The 25,621-nt window shown below is 41.0% G+C and overlaps 1 protein-coding gene across 11 annotated transcripts in view; it reads right to left on the bottom strand.

Moving 5' to 3' along the window:
• HSD3B7 (hydroxy-delta-5-steroid dehydrogenase, 3 beta- and steroid delta-isomerase 7) overlaps nt 1–25,621 on the bottom strand; it is a 121,163-nt gene that overhangs the window by 18,174 nt on the left and 77,368 nt on the right. For all 11 annotated transcript variants that reach the window (XM_058183501.1, XM_058183506.1, XM_058183504.1 and 8 more), the window contains 4 exons: nt 17,576–17,719; nt 6,375–6,483; nt 1,373–1,472; nt 128–290 (listed from right to left, as the gene is read on the bottom strand). In XM_058183501.1, the coding sequence (XP_058039484.1) occupies nt 128–290; nt 1,373–1,472; nt 6,375–6,483; nt 17,576–17,719 (516 nt within the window). The remainder of the gene's footprint in view (nt 1–127; nt 291–1,372; nt 1,473–6,374; nt 6,484–17,575; nt 17,720–25,621) is intronic.

Here is a 25,621-nt window from a genome sequence, read left to right as displayed (position 1 = left end):
GGACTTCACAGTTCTTAAGAAGTTCAGAACTTGATATACATACATACAGGAACATGCCCAAGAAGAGTAAAAGTATCTAAATAAAAGAAGGAGGGTTAAAAATGCACCAGGCACCATCATAACTTACCTACATAGACCCTGCCATGCTCCACAGAGGCTGGGATGGCCCGGATCATGTACTTCTTTGTCTTTAACCCTTTCTCATAAAACTCCTTCATCAGCAGATGGTTCTCCCCATAGATGCCCGTTGGACGAAGGGCACAAGTAACTAGCTGCTTCCCGTTCGGCATCTGCAGAAAAAAAATATTTTCTGTTGCTGATTGGCACATCTGAGCATGTTGTGGGTAGACAACCCACCATCAAGGGAAAGTTGGAAGTTGGTGGTGAAGTGTTTATCTAGGTGTTAGTTTACTGGACCTTCATCCCAGGTTTCCCTGGAGATTCAAACAAGGGATCTATCCATCCTTCCTTGTGGCTTCTCCTAACAACAAGCATGTGAGATAGGTTGGGCCAATGGAGAGGAACACCAAGGCCCAAAATCACTTCTCCTGTGAAGTTTCATAGCTGAAAGCGGACTACACCTGGGCTTCTCCAATTGAACTCCATTAAAAGCTCAACAAGGTAGATTGCGCTGAGGCAATATATGGGCCAGGGTCACCCAATGAAATTCCATCATTGAGGATGGATTTGAATCTGGGCCTTCCTTCACCACTTAATCAAAACAACAGCATTAGACCAAGGGGTCTAGGGTTCAAAGCCCACAAAAATGACTAGGGGAAAAGAACAAAGGGAAGGCAGTGTAACAGCACTATACAGCATTCTACGCTAAGACAACTAGACATTTTCTTCCCTTGTGCCCTCACTCTGCTGAACACCTAATTCTCACAGCTGACAAAATAGAATGACTACTAAGTGTGTGAGGTTTTTTGCCTGGTGTGTATGTATATGAACTCATAGGGTGTGGCTGCAGGATTATTATTTATCCCTTTTATTATTTTTACTTCCTCCTTATTGGCTGTACACTTCAGTATTATTATTATACTGTGTTGTTTGGCAAGTATGCTAAGTGCTTCTGCACCAGAGACGAATTCCTTGTGTATCTAATCACACTTGGCCAAATAAATAAACCATATAAGTATATACATAGGAACAGCTGCTTCAAATAGTTTCCTCCACCCCTGTACTCTGCAGATAACATGACCTGCTCTGCACAGATCAATCCACAGTCACCACACACTGTCTGAATCTTTTGCAGAGTGCCAGTTTCAAGGAAATCACTACAGGCAGACAGGGTTTGAGATAGAAAGATGCCAAGAAGCATGGGTCAGTTAATTAGAAGACATTCAAACTCCTCTCTCAAGTTCTAGCTTACCAGTTGCCCATTGGCTTTGATGACCAGACCCTCTGCCTTGGCTTTGCTAAGTGGGTAAGGATGGTGGTGGATGGCCTCATATGTCATGTCCTCATTGCCCCTGCAAACAAGGAAGAAAGCATCACAGGCTATCAAAACCCTGTGCTTGCAATAGGTGAGACCAAGAGAAGTTAACCAGGTTACAGTTAACAGTTCTGTGTCTTAAATACACTTTAGCACCATTCATTTAAATCCAGTGCAATTGCTACAGTGGCTGCTGCCCCCTGCATTACAGAGGAGAGGATAACACTCCTGAACCCTTAGATCAGCGGTTCTCAACCTGGGGGTTGGGACCCCCTTGGGGGTCGAATGACGATTTGCCAGGGGTTGCCTAAGAGCATCGGAAATATGGGAAGTATACTTGCGAGTTGAAGAATCGTGCTCCAATGGTTGACTTCATAAGCCAGCTGCAGGTTCTTAAAATCGCTAGCCGAATTCGGCTTCAGGCGTGATCAATTAAAAAAGAGAGAAATCTTTGCTCTGATGTCTCCCTCTCAAGCCAGCTGCAATCACTCCCAATCACTAGCCTAATCTGGCTTCAGGCGCAATAAACTTAAAAGGGAAGAAGTCTCCGCTTTAATGCCTCCGTCCTCAAGGCAATCGCAAGCAGTTCAGATCGCTAGCCAATATGGCTTCAGGAGCGATAAATTCAAAACGAAAATAATTTTACGGTTGGGGGTCGCCACATCATGGGGAATTGTATTAAAGGGGTCGCAGCACTATAAAGGTTGAGAACCACTGCCTTAGATGATATGGGGAAGAAAAGAGGAGGTGAAGTCTGTTGCTTCTCTTGACTCCCCCATGACGGAAAGTGTTGTATCTAATAGGTTTTTCCTATATGCATCCATTAAAAGTACAAGTACACAGGCAATCCTCGACTTATGACCACAATTGAGCTCCAAATTTCTATCGCATAAGCAAGACGGTTGTTAGGCGAGTGTTGCCCCATTTTACAACCTTTCTTGCAACAGCTGTTAATCACTGCCGCTGTTAAGTTAGTAAGATGGTTGTATAGTGAATCTGGATACCCCACTGATTTTGGTTGTCAGAAGGTCATGAAAGGCCATATTGACACAAATCAATCTAACTTTTGCTTCTGTTAAAGAAGCTGCTTGTACTATTTTGCTATGGTTGGGAATCATCTGTTAGGAATTCATTCTGTAAGAGAATTGTATTCTTTTCTATCTGGTTTCTCGCTTCTGCAATTTGTTTCAGAGCTAGGCACATCCTTGGAGACAGTTCCCAGGAACAATGCTGCTCCATCGATGGGGTGGGGGGCGCTGCCTAGGAGCCCAAACGTACAAGGACAAGGGATACTCTGTAAGTTAGCAAAGCATGGACAGAGACAGAGTCCTGAACAAAGAAAGATCACGTTGGTGACGAACCTTTGTCTGATTGGATAAACTTTGTTTCTATCGGCAAAAAATATATATAATACTCTGAGCCACTCTTGCAGTGTGTGTCTGTGTTTTGGAAATAGTATCTCCCAGGCTTTTTATTTTGGCCAAAGAATAAAAAGCTGATATTTTTTGCAGGCCTCGTTTCGAGTCCCACTCTCTTTGGCATTTCAGTAGCTCAGGAAATATCTGGGACTTTACAGTCGCAAAAGGGTATCACCATGACCTCGGGAATCTGCAACCGTCATAAATATGAACCAGTTGTCAAGCATCCAAATTTTGATCACGTGTGACCCTGGGAATTCTGCAATGGTCATAATAAGCATGAAAAACGGCCATAAGTCATTTTTTTCAGCGCCATTATAACGGAATGATTGAAGATCCCTTTCACCCTGCAGTGAAAATTTTTCAAATTTGCAAGCCTTGGGGTGACTAAGCTTCTAACCACGAACAACAGTCAACTTTTCCTACTTGTTAGAAGGAGAGCAGAGCCATTGGCCCACACCCATAGAGAGCGTTAGGCCTTTAAAATTCCTTCCTGGCTTGTCTCCACGGTGACTGTTAGTAACTGTATCCCTGTTGCTAGGAGAACCCAGGGAAACCCTTGATTAGGGCCAAAACATGTGGGTCTAAATCAGGGGAACTCCCTGTTATTTACAGCCAACACTGAAACTCAAGTTAACTCTTGAGAGGTTTGCTTCTATTTAAAAAAATATGCATGTCTAGGCCCTTCAATAGCTAAACAGTGTGAGAAGACTCAAAAGAATAAGAAACTCCAAAGTTGACCAAATTAAAACAGAATAGTAGGATTGAAAGGGATCTTGGTCACCTTCTAGTCTAGCGATTCTCAACCATTGGGGGTCGAATGACAATTTGCCAGGGGTCGCCTAAGACCATCAATGTTGTGTTCGGCTGGAGAACACATGACCAGTAACCAGCAGTTGATTGGTTAACTGCTGATGCTATAGCCGGCAGGAGAATTAAGGAGCTCCTATTGGCTGAGCTGTTGACAGCTCCAATATAAAAGGGCTGTCAGTTTAGAGCTTGCTCGCTTGCTCACCTCAGTTAATTGTTTGTAGTTAATAAAAGAACTGTTAATGGTTCTCCTGCGTTGCCTCACTTCTTGCTGTTGTTTTGCAAATACAACACTGGTGACGAGGATTTTGTTAGCGGAGATCGCAGGGGAACAAAGCCATTCATGAGAGCTAGCCAGAGAGCAGAGCCAAGGCAACAAGACATTGAGGACTAAATTGCCTAAATACTAAATACAACAATCAGAATATGAATTAAAAAAGAGAGAAATCTTTGCTCTGATGTCTCCCTCTCAAGCCAGCTGCAATCATTCCCAATCGCTAGCCTAATCTGGCTTCAAGCGCGATAAACTTAATAGGAGAGGAGTCTCCACTTTAATGCCTCTGTCCTCAAGGCAATCGCAAGCAGTTCAGATCGCTAGCCAATACGGCTTCAGGTGCGATAAATTCAAAAAAACAGTTTGCCGCTTTTTTTCCCCTTCTGCGGCTGCTGAGGCATGTTGAGATCGCTGCCTAAAAAAAATAATTTTACGGTTGGGGTCGCCACATCGTGGGGAATTGTATTAAAGGGGTCGCAGCACTATAAAGGTTGAGAACCACTGTTCTAGTCCATCCCAAGGGAAATTCAAAGAAATTATATTTTTCTTGTTTTTTCTTCGAAGATGTTTCGCTTCTCATCCAAGAAGCTTCTTCAGCTCTGACTAGATGGTGGGGAATGGAAGGATTTATACTCCTTGCAGACAGCTGATCATTTGCATTCTTTTTAGAGAATAGTTGAGGCCACTTGGAAGTTTTTTTGTGTCCTCAGGGTCACCTGAGTAGTGCAAATGGGTGTGTAGCCTTCTTGGAACTGCTGCAAGGACTGTGTTGTAGAGCTGTGCTTTCTGAAAGATGTTTTTCACTGCTCTGTGTTCCTTCACTGTTGAACACAGGCGCAGGCTGTCGGGGATGAGTCTGTGTTGTCAGTTTGAGGTGCAAACAACAGAGAAAAACAACCTACAGAAAGCAGAACTTCACAACACAGTCCTTTCAGCTGTTCCAAGAAGGCTCCACCCACATGTGCATTACTCAGGTGACCCTTAGGACACAGACAAGCCTCCAAGTCAGCGGTTCTCAACCTGTGGGTCGGGACCCCATTGGGGGTCGAATGACGATTTGCCAGGGGTTGCCTAAGACCATCGGAAATATGGGAAGTATACTTGCGAGTCGAAGAATCGTGCTCCATTGGTTGACTACACAAGCCAGCTGCAGGCTCTTCAAATCGCTAGCCGAATTCGGCTTCAAGCGCAATGAATTAAAAAAGAGAGAAATCTTTGCTCTGATGTCTTCCTCTTAAGCCAGCTGCAATCACTCCCAATCGCTAGCCTAATCTGGCTTCAGGCGCAATAAACTTAATAGGGGAGGAGTCTCCGCTTTATTGCCTCCGTCCTCAAGGCAATCACAAGCAGTTCAGATCGCTAGCCAATACAGCTTCAGGCGTGATAAATTCAAAATGAAAATAATTTTACGGTTGGGGTCGCCACATCGTGGGGAATTGTATTAAAGGGGTCGTCACATCGTGGGGAATTGTATTAAAGGGGTCGCAGCACTATAAAGGTTGAGAACCACTGCTCCAAGTGGTATCAACAACTCTATAAAGAATGCAAATGACCAGCTGTCTGCAAAGCAGGAGTGAAATGCTCCCGTTTCGGATTGGATCAGCTGATCCAGTAGCGATGATGGCAGGTGGTTCGGAGAACCGGTAGCAAAAATCCCTGCCCCCCTGCCCATGCCCACCCAATTGCCCAGTCGCCTGCTTGCCGCTTGCTGCTTCTTTTAAAAAATGCTTTTAAAAGTAAAAAAAAAGAGGGTCTGACGATCACACCTGAGCTATGCGATCATCGGAGCCTTTTTTTTTACTTTTAAAAGAATTTTTTTTACAACCTATTCGATTGAATAGATTGTAAAGAAATGCTTTTAAAAGGTTAAAAAAAGGCTCTGATGATTACAGCTGAGCTGCCTGATTATCAGCCTATTAAAAGCAATTTAAAATGCTTTTAAAAGTTAAAAAAAAGCTCACACGCCACAGCTGATCATTCTCTCCTCATGCTGTTCTACTTACTCCATGCCTCCTTTTGGTGTGCACTGCGCACGCATGCACCTTGCATTTGCTGTGTAGTAAGATGCTGTACATGTGTGCACAGCGCACATGTACAGCCAGCGAAACCGTAGTAAACGGTTTCAGATTTCACCACTGCTGCAAAGAATACAAATCCTTCCATTCCCCACCATCCAGTCAGAGCTGAAGAAGCCTCTTGGATGAAAAGCGAAACGTCTTCAAAGAAAAAATGAGAAAGTTCAGTCTCCTCCAGAAAAAGCACCTTTGGTGACTGAGAATCTCTATAGACAATAGAAATTGTAAAAAAACTCCTCAGTTCTCTTGGTCTATTGGAGCGCTATATTATTATTATTATTATTATTATTATTATTATTATTAGTAGTAGTAGTAGTAGTAGTAGTAGTAGTAGTAGTAGTATAAAAATAAGCAATTCATACCTGTAGAAAGGATTGCCTTTTATGTTAGGTCCTACAACCTCCATGCTGCTGGTGTAAATCAGATATTGGGTTCCTTGAGTGACACAGGCCTCAATTATGTTTTTGGTTCCTAGTGGGAAAAAGAAGGGGTGAGGAGGAGAAACAATACGAAACTTGGCTGTCCACCACAGCCCTCGCCTGCTGGAAAAGAAACAGCTCTGCCAGGAATAAAAAAGGAGCAATGAAATCTGTGGGGTTTTCATTGCGTAGGAACCAATTCCCATAATAAGCAGGCAGAGCACTATTGCAACTTTGGTCACTAAATGAACTGCTGTGAAGCCAAGGACTACCTATACTGCCTTTGGTGATTGAACGCCATTCTACCCACCACCGTGTGTCTGAGTTTCCTTGAGTAATATTAAAGGTGATTTGCAAAGCAAAATGAAAATGAAGCCATACCAATTTGCAGACTACCTGCTTGCCAGGATCCTACAATTTGTGATTGTGTAACTCCGGCTTCTGCATCCGAGACAAATTCCTTGTGTGTCCAGTCACACTTGGCCAATAAATTATTCTATTCTATTCTATTCTATTCTATTCTATTCTATTCTATTCTATTCTATTCTATTCTACTCTACTCTACTCTACTCTACTCTACTCTACTCTATTCTATTCTATTCCATTATTTGCAGCCGATATCTTGGAAGGAAGTAACTGGGGAAGTCAAAATTATTTTGTAAATGCCAGGATTCCTTTGCTCAAGTAGCCCTTTTTTGTTTTGCAAATCAAGCCATTTCCTACACATTTGTCTCATATCGGACATTGGGAATGATTCAGCTAACGAAAAGGCATATTGTTGTAATTCAACATATCCATCGCTGAGAGTGGTTGCACACCCCACCTCTGCTGTGGTCCTGAGAAAAGAAACAAGCCGCCAGGGCTGCCTGGAATGACAAGGTCAGCCTGTGAATTTTCCCATGCCACGATTGTATGACAAGGATGCAAGCTATCTGCCAGGCCCTGTGTGTCTTTAGACTGCAGGCATGAATGATAACAGGAAAAGATTTGGAAGGGATTTGTGGCAAAACCCAAGTTTGTGAACCACAAGAAGCCTGAAGCTGGGACTTCCAGACGGCCCTTAGGAGACGTGTGGGACTCAGAGGCTATATTCACGCTAGGTTACGGAAAACAACAGCTATCTTTCAAATTTGGCAGTATAATGATAACTTGATCCAGTCTAAGCCTCTGAAGAGATAATAACAGGACGTGGTCAGGTGGTCCAACCAATTATGAAAGCTATTTAGTATTCCTATGATCTATTCTTCTAACCCTGATCCTACTCTTTCAGGGAATAAGTGATCTCGGGTTAAAGAAGTGTTTACATTTTTGGTCAATTATCTTTTTTTTTGGGGGGGGGTCTCTTTCGTCCTCCAAGTTACTAATTCTGTGTGTATTATGGTAGGTCTCTCGGCTATTTCAAAACACTCTTTGACTCAGTTCAGAAGTTAGAGCAATTCTGTCTTAGACCATGTAAATATAGCACTGCCATGTAAGAATAGATTGGATCATGCATTGCTTAGTCTTAATTAGTAGGTTGTCATAAGCAAATTGTCAGTGTCAGAAAAAACAGGTGTTAAGTCAATCACTGCAGTTGTTAAATTAATAAAACAGTTGTTAAGTCAATCACTGCAGTTGTTAAATTAATAAAACAGTTGTTAAGTCAATCACTGGAGGAAGGGCTCTCCTTTTCTGGCTTGCAAATGAAAGTCTCTTGTTTGTAACAGATTAACCCAGAGAAGGAGAATTTTGTCCCTTTTGTGACCTTTCTTGCCACAGTTGTTAAGTCAATCACTGGAGGAAGGGCTCTCCTTTTTCTGGCTTGCAAATGAAAGTCTCTTGTTTGTAACAGATTAACCCAGAGAAGGAGAATTTTATAGGGGTTGAAAACTATTCTCTTTAAATGACTTTGCTATTAAAACCATCTTGGACTTATCCAAAATGTTTGGCGTTTTGAAATAAACTGGCTTTCAGATCAAGTGAGTGTCAAAAGTCAAATCTCAACCCAAGATATCCTGACATACTGCATTCATTCATTTATTTGTTCATTCTAGGAAACATTTTCGAGCAGAGCTTCCTTGAATATAGATCGTAACAATTAAAGAGAGACAATAAGAGTATTGAAAATGAAAATGAAGCCATACCAATTTGCAGACTACCTGCTTGCCAGGATCCTACAATTTGTGATTGTGTAACTCCGGCTTCTGCATCCGAGACAAATTCCTTGTGTGTCCAGTCACACTTGGCCAATAAATTATTCTATTCTATTCCATTATTTGCAGCCGATATCTTGGAAGGAAGTAACTGGGGAAGTCAAAGTTATTTTGTAAATGCCAGGATTCCTTTGCTCAAGTAGCCCTTTTTTGTTTTGCAAATCAAGCCATTTCCTACACATTTGTCTCATATCGGACATTGGGAATGATTCAGCTAACGAAAAGGCATATTGTTGTAATTCAACATATCCATCGCTGAGAGTGGTTGCACACCCCACCTCTGCTGTGGTCCTGAGAAAAGAAACAAGCCGCCAGGGCTGCCTGGAATGACAAGGTCAGCCTGTGAATTTTCCCATGCCACGATTGTATGACAAGGATGCAAGCTATCTGCCAGGCCCTGTGTGTCTTTAGACTGCAGGCATGAATGATAACAGGAAAAGATTTGGAAGGGATTTGTGGCAAAACCCAAGTTTGTGAACCACAAGAAGCCTGAAGCTGGGACTTCCAGACGGCCCTTAGGAGACGTGTGGGACTCAGAGGCTATATTCACACTAGGTTACGGAAAACAACAGCTATCTTTCAAATTTGGCAGTATAATGATAACTTGATCCAGTCTAAGCCTCTGAAGAGATAATAACAGGACGTGGTCAGGTGATCCAACCAATTATGAAAGCTATTTAGTATTCCTATGATCTATTCTTCTAACCCTGATCCTACTCTTTCAGGGAATAAGTGATCTCGGGTTAAAGAAGTGTTTACATTTTTGGTCAATTATCTTTTTTTGGGGGGGGTGTCTCTTTCGTCCTCCAAGTTACTAATTCTGTGTGTATTATGGTAGGTCTCTCGGCTATTTCAAAACACTCTTTGACTCAGTTCAGAAGTTAGAGCAATTCTGTCTTAGACCATGTAAATATAGCACTGCCATGTAAGAATAGATTGGATCATGCATTGCTTAGTCTTAATTAGTAGGTTGTCATAAGCAAATTGTCAGTGTCAGAAAAAACAGGTGTTAGGCCTGACTTCTGGAACGATAAACCAGCTACAGCAGTTATGTTTGCAGCACACAGCTAGAGGGGTTGGCTGGTTTGTGGTTCAGGGTGTCATGAGAAGACAGACAACCAGGATTACAGCACTCCCTTTCTAGCATCTCTGGAAGGGCTTTTTAATGTTGGCAACTTTAAGATGTGTGGATTTCAACTCCCAGAATTCCCTAGTCAGCATGCTAGTTCAGGAATTCTGGGAGCTGAAGTTTACACATCTTAAAATTGCCAAGACTGAGAAACACTGATCTATGGATTTGCTAAGGGAAAGTGTGGGGAAGGGAGGGACACAATTTTTTTGAGACAAAAATTAGGTTTGTCATGGAAACAAAATAGAATCATCTAAACAATTGAATTTTAGGTGGGCTTCCTTTTATTAAAAAAAAACAATAGGAGACTGTTATGTATCTTTAAATATTTTGGCGGGAAACAAGCACGTTGCTGATTGGTTGAAGCCGCCGGTTAAACAGTATATAAGGAGAGGTTTTTCCCCAGCCAGGTTGCTGGGTTCACCCTATATTAAAGAGCTGTTGTCACTACCCTGGTCTCCAGCCTCGTTACTTCCCGAACTTAACAGAGACTGACAGGTGTCAATCACTGGAGGAAGGGCTCTCCTTTTTCTGGCTTGCAAATGAAAGTCTCTTGTTTGTAACAGATTAACCCAGAGAAGGAGAATTTTATAGGGGTTGAAAACTATTCTCTTTAAATGACTTTGCTATTAAAACCATCTTGGACTTATCCAAAATGTTTGGCGTTTTGAAATAAACTGGCTTTCAGATCAAGTGAGTGTCAAAAGTCAAATCTCAACCCAAGATATCCTGACATACTGCATTCATTCATTTATTTGTTCATTCTAGGAAACATTTTCGAGCAGAGCTTCCTTGAATATAGATCGTAACAATTAAAGAGAGACAATAAGAGTATTGAAAATGAAAATTAATGCATTTTTTCTACGACGACTTCTCATGCTTGTTTGATGGGATTTTAATATGCTATTACAGGTAGTCGTCAAGTTGTGACCACAGTTGAGCCCAACATTTCTGTTGCTAAGTGAGATAAGGAGAATTTTGTCCCTTTTTGTGACCTTTCTTGCCACAGTTGTTAAGTCAATCACTGCAGTTGTTAAATTAATAAAACAGTTGTTAAATGATTCTGGCTTCCCCATTGACTTTGCTCGTCAGAAGGTCGCAGAAGGTCATCACATGATCCCAGGGAATGCTGCAAAGGTCGAAAGAGTGAAAAATGGTCATAAGCCACTTTTTTCAGTGCTGTTGTAAGTTCGAATGATCACTAAATGAACTGTTGTAAATCAAGGACTACCTATATAGTTCAACATAAGTTGGAAAATAATTTCAACTTGAAGGCCTCCTGGTAGGATTATAGGAGGGCCTAGGCCACATTTTAACACAGTTTTCCTACCTAAGTCTTCAGATTGTATGAACTTCAACTCCCAATAATCTTTAAAACTAGAACTCAGGAAAAGCCTAATGGAAATTCACTCTGAACAGTTTAGCTGTGATCCTACCTCACGGGGTCATTGTGAAAACAAGAAAATGTGTGTGTTTAAAATATAATAAATAGAACAGCAGAGTATTTCTCCTCTAAAGACCTCTCAATTCTGCTTTCCAACAGGTTGTTTCTTTTGAAAATTGAGCATTCATCATCCTGACAACTGAGCCTGTTAGTTGATTCCAGACTATTGTTGCAAAAGTCTAAATGGAAAACAACAAAATGCTTCTTGGATCATCCTTTTCTTTGCTTGTTTGATGGGATTTTAATATGCTATTACAGGTAGTCGTCAAGTTGTGACCACAGTTGAGCCCAACATTTCTGTTGCTAAGTGAGATAAGGAGAATTTTGTCCCTTTTGTGAACTTTTTTGTCAAAGTAGTTAAGTCAATCACTGCAGTTGTTAAATGATTCTGGCTTCCCCATTGACTTTGCTCGTCAGAAGGTCGCAGAAGGTCATCACATGATCCCAGGGAATGCTGCAAAGGTCGAAAGAGTGAAAAATAGTCATAAGCCACTTTTTTCAGTGCTGTTGTAAGTTCGAATGATCACTAAATGAACTGTTGTAAATCAAGGACTACCTATATAGTTCAACATAAATTGGAAAATAATTTCAACTTGAAGGCCTCCTGGTAGGATTATAGGAGGGCCTAGGCCACATTTTAACACAGTTTTCCTACCTAAGTCTTCAGATTGTATGAACTTCAACTCCCAATAATCTTTAAAACTAGTGGATTCGAAGAAGGGATTTGGGGAGATTTAAAACTAGAACTCAGGAAAAGCCTAATGGAAATTCACTCTGAACAGTTTAGCTGTGATCCTACCTCACGGGGTCATTGTGAAAACAAGAAAATGTGTGTGTTTAAAATATAATAAATAGAACAGCAGAGCATTTCTCCTCTAAAGACCTCTCAATTCTGCTTTCCAACAGGTTGTTTCTTTTGAAAATTGAGCATTCATCATCCTGACAACTGAGCCTGTTAGTTGATTCCAGATTATTGTTGCAAAAGTCTAAATGGAAAACAACAAAATGCTTCTTGGATCATCCTTTTCTTTGCTTGTTTGATCCACCCTGGGACATTAATCATGCAAACAAAAGAATAAAGATGCCTCATATGTGGATTTTGTTATTTTTGCTCCTGACTCATCCTAGGCACAATCTTTAAAAGTGAAATGTCTCTCTTAAAAGCCCCTGAAGCTTCTCCCAAATGCTCAGCAGGATCATTGCGTTGGGGCTCCGGAGGCAAGCCAAATTAGCTCCAGAAAGGGCAGGAAAATAGGCAAGGATCTTGGAGGCTGGCACACAACAAAAGGCGAGGGCGGAAGCCTGTGGCATTCCAGCTGGGGCCTGGGTGGAGAGATGAGCAACTTTCTTTGAGGTCAGGAGAATGCCAAAAATAAAATCAAGCAAAATAATACAAAACTAGAAGATATATTTCAAATACAATTTTAATTTCATTCAATTCCATTTTTTGTTCTGTTCTATTCTGTTCTGTCCCATCCTGTTCTATCCCATCCTGTCCCACCCCATCCCACGATGTACAATTTAACATTTGTATCAACACTGAATATCACTAGGGGTGGGCTTCAAAAATTTTAGCAAGGGTTCTCTGCCCGCCTGCTGAGTGGGTGTGGCCATGGTGGGCATGGAATAGTCAGCCTCCTGCACCAGGGGGCAGGCAGTTTGCCCTCCCCGGGCTCTGGAGGCTTTCCTCGAGCCTCTGGAAGGGTGAAAATGGCCTCCCCAGGCTTCGAACCTCCAGTATGCCCATTTTTTGCCCTCCCCGAGCCTCCGCGCAACCCTGCACTTATCTGCATCCAAAACAGGCCGCGTGGAGGGGTGGGGTGGGATGGGTGGGGCCATACAGGAGTGGGATTTGGGGGTTCTCCGAACTGCACAGAATCTTAGCTAGAGGTTCTCCCAAACCCCTGCAACCCCCAGCAGCCCACCCCTGAATATCACTAATATGATTATACCCCGTACACCAATTTGGAAGAGGAATTATCATTTCAGTGGAAAAAATTTGGTGAGGAAGACTGAACTCAAAGCTTCTGCCCTTCTCCTCTACCAGGTTTTCATCAGTTCTGATTCTTGGGCTTCCTAGAAGACCCTTCCCCAGCCCTACCCGGCACCCAAGGAACTGAAGAAGACACCTCTGTTCTCATAGAGTAGTTAAGCAATATTTCCAGCTACAAACTATAATTCTTCCAGGCCTGTATAAATATTTTGTTCTTGGAAATGTTGATCACATTGGTTGCACAAACAACTTCTACAGCTTTCATCTCATTTTCTTTTCCCATCACGTTCAATGAGCCATTCTGGTTGTTTATTCCATTCTACATGGAATAAATCTCATGCTATCATCATCAAAAAATATTTTAATAAAAGCAAATGGAATTATTTCAAGAGAATTGTTTCAGTGGCTAAGACACTGAGCTTGTTGATCAGAAAGGTCAGCAGTTTGGTGGTTCAAATCCCTACTACAGGTCTGTGTGAGCAGAGAGTTTGACTAGATTACCTCCAAGGTCCCTTCCAACTCTGTTACTATTTCCTGCATTTTCTTGTCTAACATCCAGGAGTGAAATCCAGATTCTGGAGAATCGGTAGCAGAAATTTTGAGTAGTTCGGAGAACCGGAAAATACCAGAGTGGGGTGGGAATGGAGATTTTGCAGTATCCCTCCCCTGCCATCCCACGCCCACCAAGCCATGCCCACAGAACCGGTAAAGAAATTTGGATTTCACCACTGCTAACATCACATGCATAAAAATCAGCCTAAGGCCATGAAATCCTTTTTAAAAACCCATTCCTTCTCTTGGTGGAACCAAAAACTTTATTCATTTATTTTAAAAATAGCAAGCGAATCAGAAAATGGAATTATCTTCCTCAACCAGAAAGTGCTAGAAGAGGTATGAAAGTAAGATTTACCCTTCTGGGAAATTTCAAAATGAGGGTGAGATTATGCATCAAATGTTTCCATATGGAAATATTCTGCAATTTGGGACAACTGTTGAATTTTGGAGAAAGCAGGGATGGAAGCTTTTATCCCAGATAACATTTTGGGAATGCACAAAGTTGTATGCATCTGCTACAATTGGCGGATCTGAGGATCTTTGAATTTTGAGAAGATGGAAAGATAGCTCTTCTTAAATAACTGCCAAAAGGACTTGCATGTTTCCAAATTGGTGCCACAGAAGACACCGCCTCTTAAAAATGTGCTATCGATTGGGGTACCATTATCAAGGTTGCAAAAATACAGATCAACACTAGATGGCAGCAGAGAAATGCAGAAAAAATCCAACTCTGCTGCTTTCTAGTGACTGACGGGATTTTCCCAGCTATAACCCCACGTGAAGTAACCTAAACCAGTGTTTTTCAACCTCACAAACTTTAAGAGGAGTGGATTAATTCCCATAATAACCCTGGCAGCATGCCTATCCGTTTCGGATGGCTGTCACCTCAATCTCATCCTATTAATATTGTCAGGCAGCTTTGTTGCTTTGGATACAATGAGAAGCAGTTTGTGTGTGTGGTGTGCCTTCAAATCAGTGTTAATTCCTAGTGACTGCCTGGATAAGATCCCTAAAGTTTTCTTGGCAAGGTTTCAGAAGTAGCTCACCATTGCCTCCTTCCTAGGGCTGAGAGAGAATGATTGGCTCAGAGTCCCCCAACTCTAGCCAGAACTAAAACTCACAGTCTCCTAGTGTCTAGCCTTATACTTTTAATCATTACACCACACTGGCTCTCATGAAGCTTACAGGTAATCCTCAACTTACAACAGTTCATTTAATGACCATTCAAAGTTACATCAGCACTGAAAAAAGTGACATACGACCATTTACCAGAGGTGGGATTCAAATAATTTAACAACCAGTTCTCTGCCCTAATGATTTCTTCCAACAACCAGTTCACCAAACTGCTCAGAAAGTTAACAACCGGTTCCCCAGAAGTGGTGCGAACTGGCTTGAATCCCACCACTGCCATTTACAACCGTTGTACCACCAGCATGGTCACAAGATCAAAATTCAGATGCTTGGCAACTGATTCATGTTTATGACCGCTGCAGTGTCCTGGGATCATGTGATCTCCTTTTGCAAACTTCTGACAAGCAAAGTCAATGGGGAAGCCGGATTCGCTTCACAACGTTGTTACTAACTTAGGCAAAAAAAGTCATAAACTGGGCTTAAAACTCACTTGGCAACTTAGCAACAGAACCGTTGGGCTCAATTGTGGTCATAAGTCGAGAACTTCCTGAATATATCCAAGTGAAAATCCACCTTCAAATACCATAGATTTCAAAGTATCTATGAGAATAGTTGTTTCAGTCCACTTCCCCACCATTTCTCAGGCTAAAAAGCCATGGATGTTATATCATGTCATGTCCCCATATTCAAGGTTTTAAGAAAATAATCAGTGGGTTGGTTCTCTGGCACATCTACTCCAGAAATCTATTCTCGCAGGGGACAGACCAGTGGAGAAATCCTCTGTGGATTGACACTAATTTGTTGCCCCCGCATGCGTGCTGTGTGCATCAAATGCACTGTGTGCGTGCATGCACAGTGCGTGCCAAAAGCACGCTGCCTGCGCATGCACCCAAATGCGCACTTCGCACAGAAAAAGAAGCCTTTTCTAAGGTAAATAGAACAGCGGGGGGGGGGAGCTGTGCTATGAGATTTAGATTTGCTAGAAAGCAGGATTTCCTGCTTTCCTGCAAATATCAATCGCTTGGCAGAGCTGATTGTCAGAAATACCAGTTCCGATGAACCAGTAGTTTTTTTTAACTACCGCTTCACCTAAACCGGTAGCTTTTTTTATCACTACCGGTTCACTCGAATCGGTGCAAACCAGTAGCATTTTACCCCTGGGACAAATTGTAGAAGGAAGCCTATCAATCTCCCAGCAGTGGGTTTTCAGGGGCAGTCCAATCAATGAGTCATTGATCTACTTGATTTCCATTAATTGCTCCAGCCTTCTTGGGAATCTAACCTAGTTGATCGCCAACACCCCATCTCAAAGCAGCCAATTCTCAAGTTGAATTAGACACTGTATAAAAAAAGAAAAGGGGGAAAAAAGACCGTCCTTTTGGCTGTCTCCATTCTTCTAGTATTCAGTTTCACCCAGTGGTGGGTTGCTACCGGTTCGCCCTGAATCAAATGAACTGCGGCAGCAGGAGGCTCCACCCACCCACCCGGACATCTCTGCACATGCGCAGAAGCGCTGCACGTGTGTGTGAGTACCCGCATGCCCGCAAACAAACCAGTAGCAACCAAAATTGAAACCCACTATTGGTTTCACCTCTGGTTCTAACAAAATTTTTACTTGATTTGCCTATTGCTTCCTGGGGATCAAAAAGAGAGAGTGTGTGTTTTTCTGGAGTGACTTGACCACTTATGAGACAGATCTGTCCAGCAGCCACATTAGCAGCTGAGCACTTTTCTTTTCTTTTTTATCAGGGTTTGAATTGTCTATAATTGTACTTTAAGTTGTACTGTTTTAGATTTACCGTGGCCTAATTTTTATCCATTATTTTATTAGATTTTATTGTATATATGCTTATATTCAAATTGTGCCGTATGGTTGGTGTTATTATAAATCACTCAGGGAACTTTGGTTACTGAATGGGCTAAATAGACAGACAGAGTTACCTGTAGACTTTAAAAGTAAGTGCTATCATGGATGTAGCAAGTAGTCTAATTCCTGTTGTTCTAATTCAGGATTCGGGCAACCAAAGAGTTCCTTTCTTATCTTAGCGTTACACTAAGAAGTATATTCTGGGTTCAGAAAAATTGCAAACAAATGACTCAGAAAAACTACAAATGATTTTTCAGATTCATTAATGCTGCCACATCATTCTACACCCCTTCTGACCACAGATGAAAGAGATAAATTAGAAAAAGCAAAAACATTTTTGGGAAGCCAATTCTTTTTATTTTTAAAAGCTGGGATTCAACTAAAAAGGATCATGTTTGGCCTAAGCCTTGGAATATACACCCAAGTTCCTCCAGAAGTTTCTACTAAATTAGACATGTTTGATGTGACAGATGGAATAAACAACCCAACATATAACATCCCCTTAATCAAATCTAAACATAAAAAAGACTTTCTCTGCTTCCATCTGCTTTGTGGAGTGGAATCTTCCCCACAGGCTTAAAAAAGCACAGCATTGAAGGTTCCATTCCACAAAATGGAGGTGTGCGTGAATGGATGCAACAATGACAAAATTCCATCAACCTCTATAAGGTAAGCAGATCCAGCAGCAAAAAATGTTTTTCCTTCTGCAATTAATTTCTGTGCACCTGCCACACCCTTGCTGCTGGGACAAATTCCACAAACTCAGAAGGGGCATCTTGATCTGATTTGCGCTGTGTAGATAAACATTTGAAGGTTTTCCCGTCAAAACTTACCTTGCACATTAACTGCCATGATCTTCTTGGGTGGGACTCTGCCCCAGACGTCCACCAGACCAGCCGTGTGAATGACCACATGGGCGCCTTGGACTGCTGGCTTCACATCTTCTGGTTTGCTGATGTCTCCTTGGATAAGATTCACTTTAATTTTCAAGAGCAAAATGGAGAGAAAGAGATAAATTAACTTTTTTAATTAGAGAAAAGACAAAATCCACATCAATGGGTGACTAGAAGCTTGAGGAATTTTTGCGTGAAAATGAAAAGAAAAATGAAGTTGTGATGTATGGCTTTGATGATTAGACTAGATAGATTATAGAAAATAGAATATTATGAAATAACTTTAGAGACAGGGGTTAAAATACAATTGTTCCTAAAACTGCTGTGAAGAATATCAGAAGCCACTTCTCTTTATCTTTATCTTTTCTTTTTCTTAAATATTCTGGCCCTTTTTGCTTTTTGTTTTCTTCCTTTTTTCTATTTTCTTCTGTATTTTATATTAATTTGGAAAGAGAATGAATGGATGGATGGATGGATGGATGGATGGATGGATGGATGGATGGATGGATGGATGAATGAATGAATGAGGTTTTTAAGTGACACCCAGAAGCCTGCAGCACTGTACCAACAGAGAATAAGACATAGAAGCGAGAAACACACAATGGAATAAAACAGATACAGTATTGTTGACTCATTCTCTTCCTTTCCCCAGGCAAGATCAAATGGGCAGAAGAGAAACAAGAAGACATCAAGAATAGAGCAACAGTTCCAACTTGGGAGGTTGGAATATGAATGGTGGTTGAAAATAGCAATTGAAAAACCTTGCCAGAACTCTTCCATCTAAGAGTATGTGTAGGAGCCTCTGTTCTGCCCTTCTATCATTTACATCCTCTTCTAAGGGGGGGGAGGAGATGGAGAGCACCAAAAGTAACTCTAAACTACCAGAAAGTTCATTGAGGGAGCAATATTTGGCTGCAACGTCTTTTAATGTCAGTGTTTTTCAAATGGGTTTTAATGTTATTTTTAATTTGTTATGCCTCTCAGGGTCATTTGTTAAGATGAAAGGAATCTCCAGGAAGGGAGGAAGGGAGGGGAGATGGGAGTGAGAAAAAGGGAAGGAAGGAGGAAGGGAGGGGAGATGGGAGTGAGAAAAAGGGAAGGAAGGAGGAAGGGAGGGGAGATGGGAGTGAGAAAAAGGGAGGGAGGGAAGGAGGGAGGGAGGAGAATTAGGGAGGGAGGGAAGGGGCTGAAAATGAGAAAAGAGGAGGGAGGGAGAGAAGGAAAGTGGGAATGAGAAAAAGGGAGGAAGGAAGGAAGAATTAGGGAGGGAGGGAGGAAGATTGATAAATGTAGTGTCGGCCAAATACTGACCTATTAAAGCAAGTGCTTGATAGGATTGGATCCAGAAACTTGAGGAGGAAGACTATTAAAAAGGGAAGCATTGATAACTCTTCCAAACCATTATTTGTTACTGAGAATAGAATAGAATAGAATAGAATAGAATAGAATAGAATAGAATAGAATAGAATAGAATAGAATAGAAACTTTATTGTCACTTTAAATCAGTGGTGGGATTCAAATAATTTAACAACCGGTTCTCTGCCCTAATGATTTCTTCCAACAGTTCACCAAACTGCTCAGAAAGTTAACAACCGGTTTTCCTGAAGTGGTGGGAACTGGCTGAATCCCACCACTGCTTTAAATGTACACTAGATCAGGGTTTGACAGCATCATTTATTTTAGAGAGTTCACTTGGTTACTTCTGACTTTGCTCTCAATGGATTTCCCTTGGAATCCCTAGAGAGCTCACTTGGTTACTTCTGACTTTGCTCTCAATGGATTTCTCTTAGAATCCCTACGGGAAAACCATCCTCAGAATGAGGGGCATATGTCTCAGGGGAACTACAAGGCAATTAGCAGGCGTGCAGAAAAAAAGATAAATTGTCTATATTTATTATTTAATCTTAAAAAAGAATGAAAAAAATAAGCTTTATTTATAGCATAACAGGAGGTACAAAATATCCAATGGGTATGTTTTAGAATGTAGATAATCTTTTAGTAGCATCGTACAGGTATACTATATAATTTCTAAATAAATACACATAGCATATTAAAGCCCCTTTATTGCTCAGGGTAAGATGATCAAAAAAAGTTTGGAGACCCCCAGTTTAGAAAACTTAGGCAACTTTCAGTCGTTTTTCCTGCTTGGAAGAAAATGAAATACAGATAGTCCTCGATTTATGACCAGAATTGGGACCAGCAGTTGTTAAGTAAGTCACGGCAAATTTTACAACCTTTTCTAGCCATGGTTGTTAAACTCAGTTAAGTGAATTGTATGGTCATTACGCAAATCTGGCTCCCCCTCTTGACTTTGTTTGTCGGAAGCTGGCTGGGAAGGTCGCGAATGGTGATCATGTGATTCTGGGATGCCGTAACCATGAGAGACACATGCCAATTGCCAAGCAACTGAATTTTGATCAGGTGATCATAGGGATGCTGCAATGGTTGTGTGAGTACCGGTCATAAGTCACTTTTTTCAGTGCCGTTGTGACCTTGAACCAGAGATGGTATTCAGCAGGTTCTGACCAGTTCTGGAGAACCGGTAGCAGAAATTTTGAGTAGTTCGGAGAATCGGTAAATACCACCTCTGACTGGCCTCTCCCCATCTATTCTCTGCCTCCCAAGTCCCAGGTGATTGGGAGGAAATGGGGATTTTGCAGTATCCTTCCCCTGGAGTGGGGAGGGAATGGAGATTTTACAATATCCTTCCCCTGCCACGTCCACCAAGCCACGCCCACAGAACGGGTAGTCAAAAAAATTGAATTCTATCACTGTCTTGAATGGTCGTTAAATGAATGGTTGTAAGTCAAGGACTACCTATATTCAAAAATTCAGATCATGGTATGGAGTCCTGAAGGGAAGGTGAATAATGGGAATAAAACCCCTTTGCAGTTTAGCAAAACCAGGCCCTCGATTCTCCTATTTCCTCTTTCCTTATCAAGCACCTCTGTACATATTCTCAGCAAACAATTGTAATTATGAACTATTTCAACAGCTTCAATTAATCCTAGTCACAAACTATGTTAACCACCATGCTCTGGAAGAGATTGTGCTTCAAGAGGAAGGAACAGATACCAGCAGGGCGATAGAACAGGTGTTTCCTCCCTAAAACAGCATTGCCTTTGGGTTGTATAGAAGTGGGGAGGGCGAAGCAAGAACTGTGCGGTGGGATGAGAACTCCAGGCAATACCATCCATAAACTACACAATACAATTTTGTAACTCTGGATGACAACATGATACAATTCTAGGGTGCTCTGCTGGAGACTATGTAGCAGTTAGCACTTGTTCTGAGAGAGATTAGCAATTGGGGCCCAGAATGCCCAAACTTCCCTCTTTCCTATTCACTTCCTTTCCTTTTATGTTATGTCTTCTGACATCTTTACAAGTAGTCCTTGATTTACAATCACAATTGAGCCCCAAATTTCTGTTATTAAGTGAGACAATCTGTTAAGTGAGTTTTTGTTCCATTTTGCGATCTTTCTTTCTTTTTTAGAATAGAATAGAATTCTTTATTGGCCAAATGTGATTGGACACACAAGGAATTTGTCTTGGTGCATATGCTCTCAGTGTACATAAAAAGAGAAAATACATTCATCAAGAATCACAGGGCACGATGCCCAGTGACAGTTATATGGTACAATAGGCAATCAAATCATACTAGGAAACAATCCATATCAATATAAATCGCAATGATACAAGCAACAAAGTTACACTCATGCAGTCACAAGTGGAAGGAAATGGGAATGATGAGAAAACCAATAGCAATAGTAATACAGACTAATGTGAATAGTTTGACAATGTTGAGGGAATTATTTGTTTAGCAGAGCGATGGCGTTCAGGAAGAAACTGTTCTTGTGTCTAGTTGTTCTGGTGTGCAGTGCTCTGTAGTGTCGTTTTGAGGGTAGGAGTTGAAACAGTTTATATCCAGGATGCGAGGGGTCTGTAAATATTTTCACAGCCCTCTTTTTGACTCGTACAGTATACAGGTCCTCAATGGAAAACAGGTTGGTAGTAATTGTTTTTTCTGCCATGGTTGTCACGTGAATCACTTCCAGCTATTTATTTATTTATTTATTTATTTTGTCACAACATCATATAAAAAGATTATATAGTATATAAACATATATATGAGTAAATATTGGGAGGTATAAGCATCTATATATATATAGGAAGAAGAAAAGAAAAACAATAGGACAGGAACAGTAGGCACGTTTGTGCGCTTATGCACGCCCCTTATGGTCCTCTTAGGAATGGGGTGAGGTCAATAGTAGAAAGTTTTTGGTTAAAGCTTTTAGGATTATGGGAAGAGACCACAGAGTCAGGTAAAGTATTCCAAGCACTGATGATTCTGTTACAGAAGTCATATTTTCTGCAATCTAGATTAAAGCGGTTAACATTAAGTTTAAATCTGTTGATTGCTCTTGTATTATTGCAGTTAAAGCTGAAGTAGTCTTTAACAGGAAGGACATTACAATAGATGATTCTATGAGTTAAACTTAGGTCTTGTCGAAGGCAACGGAGTTCCAAGTTTTCTAAGCCTAGGATTTCAAGTCTGGTGGGATAAGGTATTTTGTTGTTTTCAGAGGAATGGAGAACTCTTCTTGTGAAATATTTCTGGACTCGTTCAATTGTATTGATGTCAGAGATGTGGTGAGGATTCCAAACAGGCGAGCTGTATTCTAGAATTGGTCTAGCAAATGTTTTGTATGCTCTGGTTAGTAGTGTAGTGTTTTTGGAAAAGAAGCTACACAAGATTAGGTTTACAACTCTTAGAGCCTTTTTTGCTATGTAGTTACAGTGGGCTTTGGCACTTAGATCATTTGACATGAAAACTCCAAGCTCTTTAACGGGGTGGGGGTCATCTGTAAGGTAATGTCCATCAAGTATGTACTTAGTGTTTGGGTTCTTTTTTCCAATATGTAAGACTGAGCATTTGCTGGTTGAGATTTGGAGTTGCCAAGTTTTAGACCAAGTGGTTAGATGATCAAGGTCTTTTTGGATGATAGATGCATTGTCTATGGTGTTAAATAGTTTGACATCGTCAGCATCGTCTTTGCTGACGATGTCAAACTATTTACTTGTGATATGGTCACAAAGATCATTAATGTATAGTATGAAGAGTTTGGTCCAAGGACGCTGCCTTGAGGAACGCCACTCTTGACAGGTACAGGATTTAATAGAGCATTGCCAATTTTGACCACTTCTTGTCTGTTAGACAGAAAAGCAGATATCCATTTGTGAAGGGGTCCTGAAATGCCATAGGATTTTAGTTTTAGGAGAAGTTTATCGTATACTACTGAGTCAAAAGCTTTGCAGAAGTCTATGTAGATTGCATCTATTGTTTTGCCTTGATCAAGATTTGTAGTCCATATGTTTTTACAGTGAAGAAGTTGTAAGTTGCATGATAATTTTTTCCTGAAACCAAATTGTTTGTTGGAGAGTAGGTTGTTAATTTCTAAGTGTGAGGTAATGGATTGGTTGATGATTGATTCCATGACTTTGCAGGTGACGCAGCACAGAGAGATCGGTCTGTAATTTTCAACTAAGCTGGGGTGTCCTTTCTTGAAGATAGGGATGACTGTGGCTAGTGACCAAAGTTTGGGAAGGGAACTGGTAGTGAAAGCTTTGTCAAAGATTATACTTAGGGGTTCTGCTATATTAGTGGAAAGTTTTTTTAAGAAGTATGCGCATAGTCCATCAGGTCCAATAGATAGCGATGGTTTCAAGTTATGAAGAGCTTTTTCAATGTTATCTTCTGTGAAATCTATATGGGTTAAGTCATCATATTCAATGCTGGTGCGTTTGTGGAATGTCGGATATGTGTTATTGCTGTTAACAAAAACTGAGCCAAAGAAAATGTTGAAGAGGTTAGCTTTAACTGTTTCGTCATTATATATAGAATCTTTTAGTGGTGAGATGGATCTTGAGTTTTTAAGTTTATTGTTAACAAAATTATAAAAGGCACGATTGGAGTTTGTGCGCAGAAGGTCCTCTTCTTGCTTGGTGTGGTAATTTGTGCATTCAGTTTTTATTTGGTTGCATATATTTTTGTAGCGGTTTTTGAAATTTGCTACATAGCCTTTTTTGTTTCTTTTCCAGAGGAATTTTTTTTTGATTGAAGCTTTTTTATTGATATGTTTGCTTAGTAGTTTGCTTTTCCTGGTCATGGTGGTCATTTGTGGTACATATAGTTTAATGACTTTATTGATTTCAAGTAGGAAAACTCTATAGTGGTCTTCAGCGGTTGTGCAGGTTGCAAACAGATTTTGCCAGTCTAAAAATGAAAGATGGTTGTTTATAAGATCGTAGTTGGCTTTTTTGAAGTTGTAGCTGGGAATACTATTGTTATTGAAATCTAAGTATGGACGTATATTGAGACGAAAATCAATCATGCAGTGGTCACTGTTGGAAAAAGGTTCTTTAATTTCTAGTCTATAAATTGAGTTGGAGTTGTTGCAGAAGATGAGATCAAGGCAGTTGTTGAGCTGTTTAGTTAGAAACTTGGTTGTTAACTGAATCTGGCTTCCCCATTGACTTTGTTTGTGAGAAGATCACAAAGGGGGATCACATGACCCTGGAATACTGCAACTGTCATAAATAGGAGTCAGTTGCTGCAATGGTTGTAAATGTGAAAAATGGTCATAAGTCACTTTTTTCAGTGCTGTTGTAACTTTGAATTGAACTGTTTAAGTCAAGAACTACCAGTATATTAAAGAGAGGACTACCTTACTATGTAAGCTGCTCAGGCTAAGAAGTATGGCATAAATTTTGGACATAAGCAAAAAGCAAAACTATTTTAATCAAATTATCTTTGTATCTTTCCCAGGCCTGCCTTAAATCCCTTTTTGCAACACCACTTGCATTTGATATTCACCAATACCCCAAGTTTTAGAGGAGAAATGTGGGGAACTTTTAAACTCAGTTTGGTGTAATGGTATGTGGGAGAGGCCTTGGAAGAATGGGTGGAGGGACGCTATCAAGGAAGCAATCAGATAAGAAACAGCATAGCCAGCAGCAAGATAGTGGACAAGGAACAAGGGCCTCTGATGGCTCAGACTGCTAAGACAGTCTGTTATTAACAGCAGCTGCTTGCAATTAATGCAGGTTCAAGTCCCACCAGGCCCAAGGTTGACTCAGCCTTCCATCCTTTATAAGGTAGGTAAAGTGAGGACCCAGATTGTTGGGGGCAATAAGTTGACTTTGTATATAATATACAAATGGATGAAGACTATTGCTTGACATAGTGTAAGCTGCCCTGAGTCTTCAGAGAAGGGCGGGATATAAATGCAAATAAAAAAAAACCAAGGAAACACCCTCCCTAATTTCTCAGGATGTAAAGGAGGGGGGCGGATTATACTTTCATTTTTGCAACACTCTGTCAATGTAGCTTTACAATAAATAGAATACAGGTAGTCCTTGACTTATGACCATAACAGAGTCCCAAATTTAGGTTGTTACGTGGGAAATTTATTGAGTGAGTTTTGCCCCATTTTTACCACTCTCCTTGACACATTTGTTAAATGAACCCCTGCAGTTGTTTAAGTTAGTCACATGGTTGTTAAGCAAATCCGACTTTCCCAAATGACTTTGCTTGTTAGAAGGTCGCAAAAAGGGGACCGCAAGACCTCCCCAAGCCCCTCCCCTGGGGACACTGTGACCGTCAGAAATGTGAACTTTTAAACTCAGTTTGGTGTAATGGTATGTGGGAGAGGCCTTGGAAGAATGGGTGGAGAGACGCTATCAAGGAAGCAATCAGATAAGAAACAGCATAGCCAGCAGCAAGATAGTGGACAAGGAACAAGGGCCTCTGATGGCTCAGACTGCTAAGACAGTCTGTTATTAACAGCAGCTGCTTGCAATTAATGCAGGTTCAAGTCCCACCAGGCCCAAGGTTGACTCAGCCTTCCATCCTTTATAAGGTAGGTAAAGTGAGGACCCAGATTGTTGGGGGCAATAAGTTGACTTTGTATATAATATACAAATG

This window comes from Ahaetulla prasina, chromosome 4, assembly GCF_028640845.1.
Source record: "Ahaetulla prasina isolate Xishuangbanna chromosome 4, ASM2864084v1, whole genome shotgun sequence".
Classification (NCBI taxonomy): Eukaryota; Metazoa; Chordata; class Lepidosauria; order Squamata; family Colubridae; genus Ahaetulla; species Ahaetulla prasina.
The sequence above is the reverse complement of the archived record's forward strand: the minus strand, read 5'-3'. Positions and strand labels throughout refer to the sequence as shown.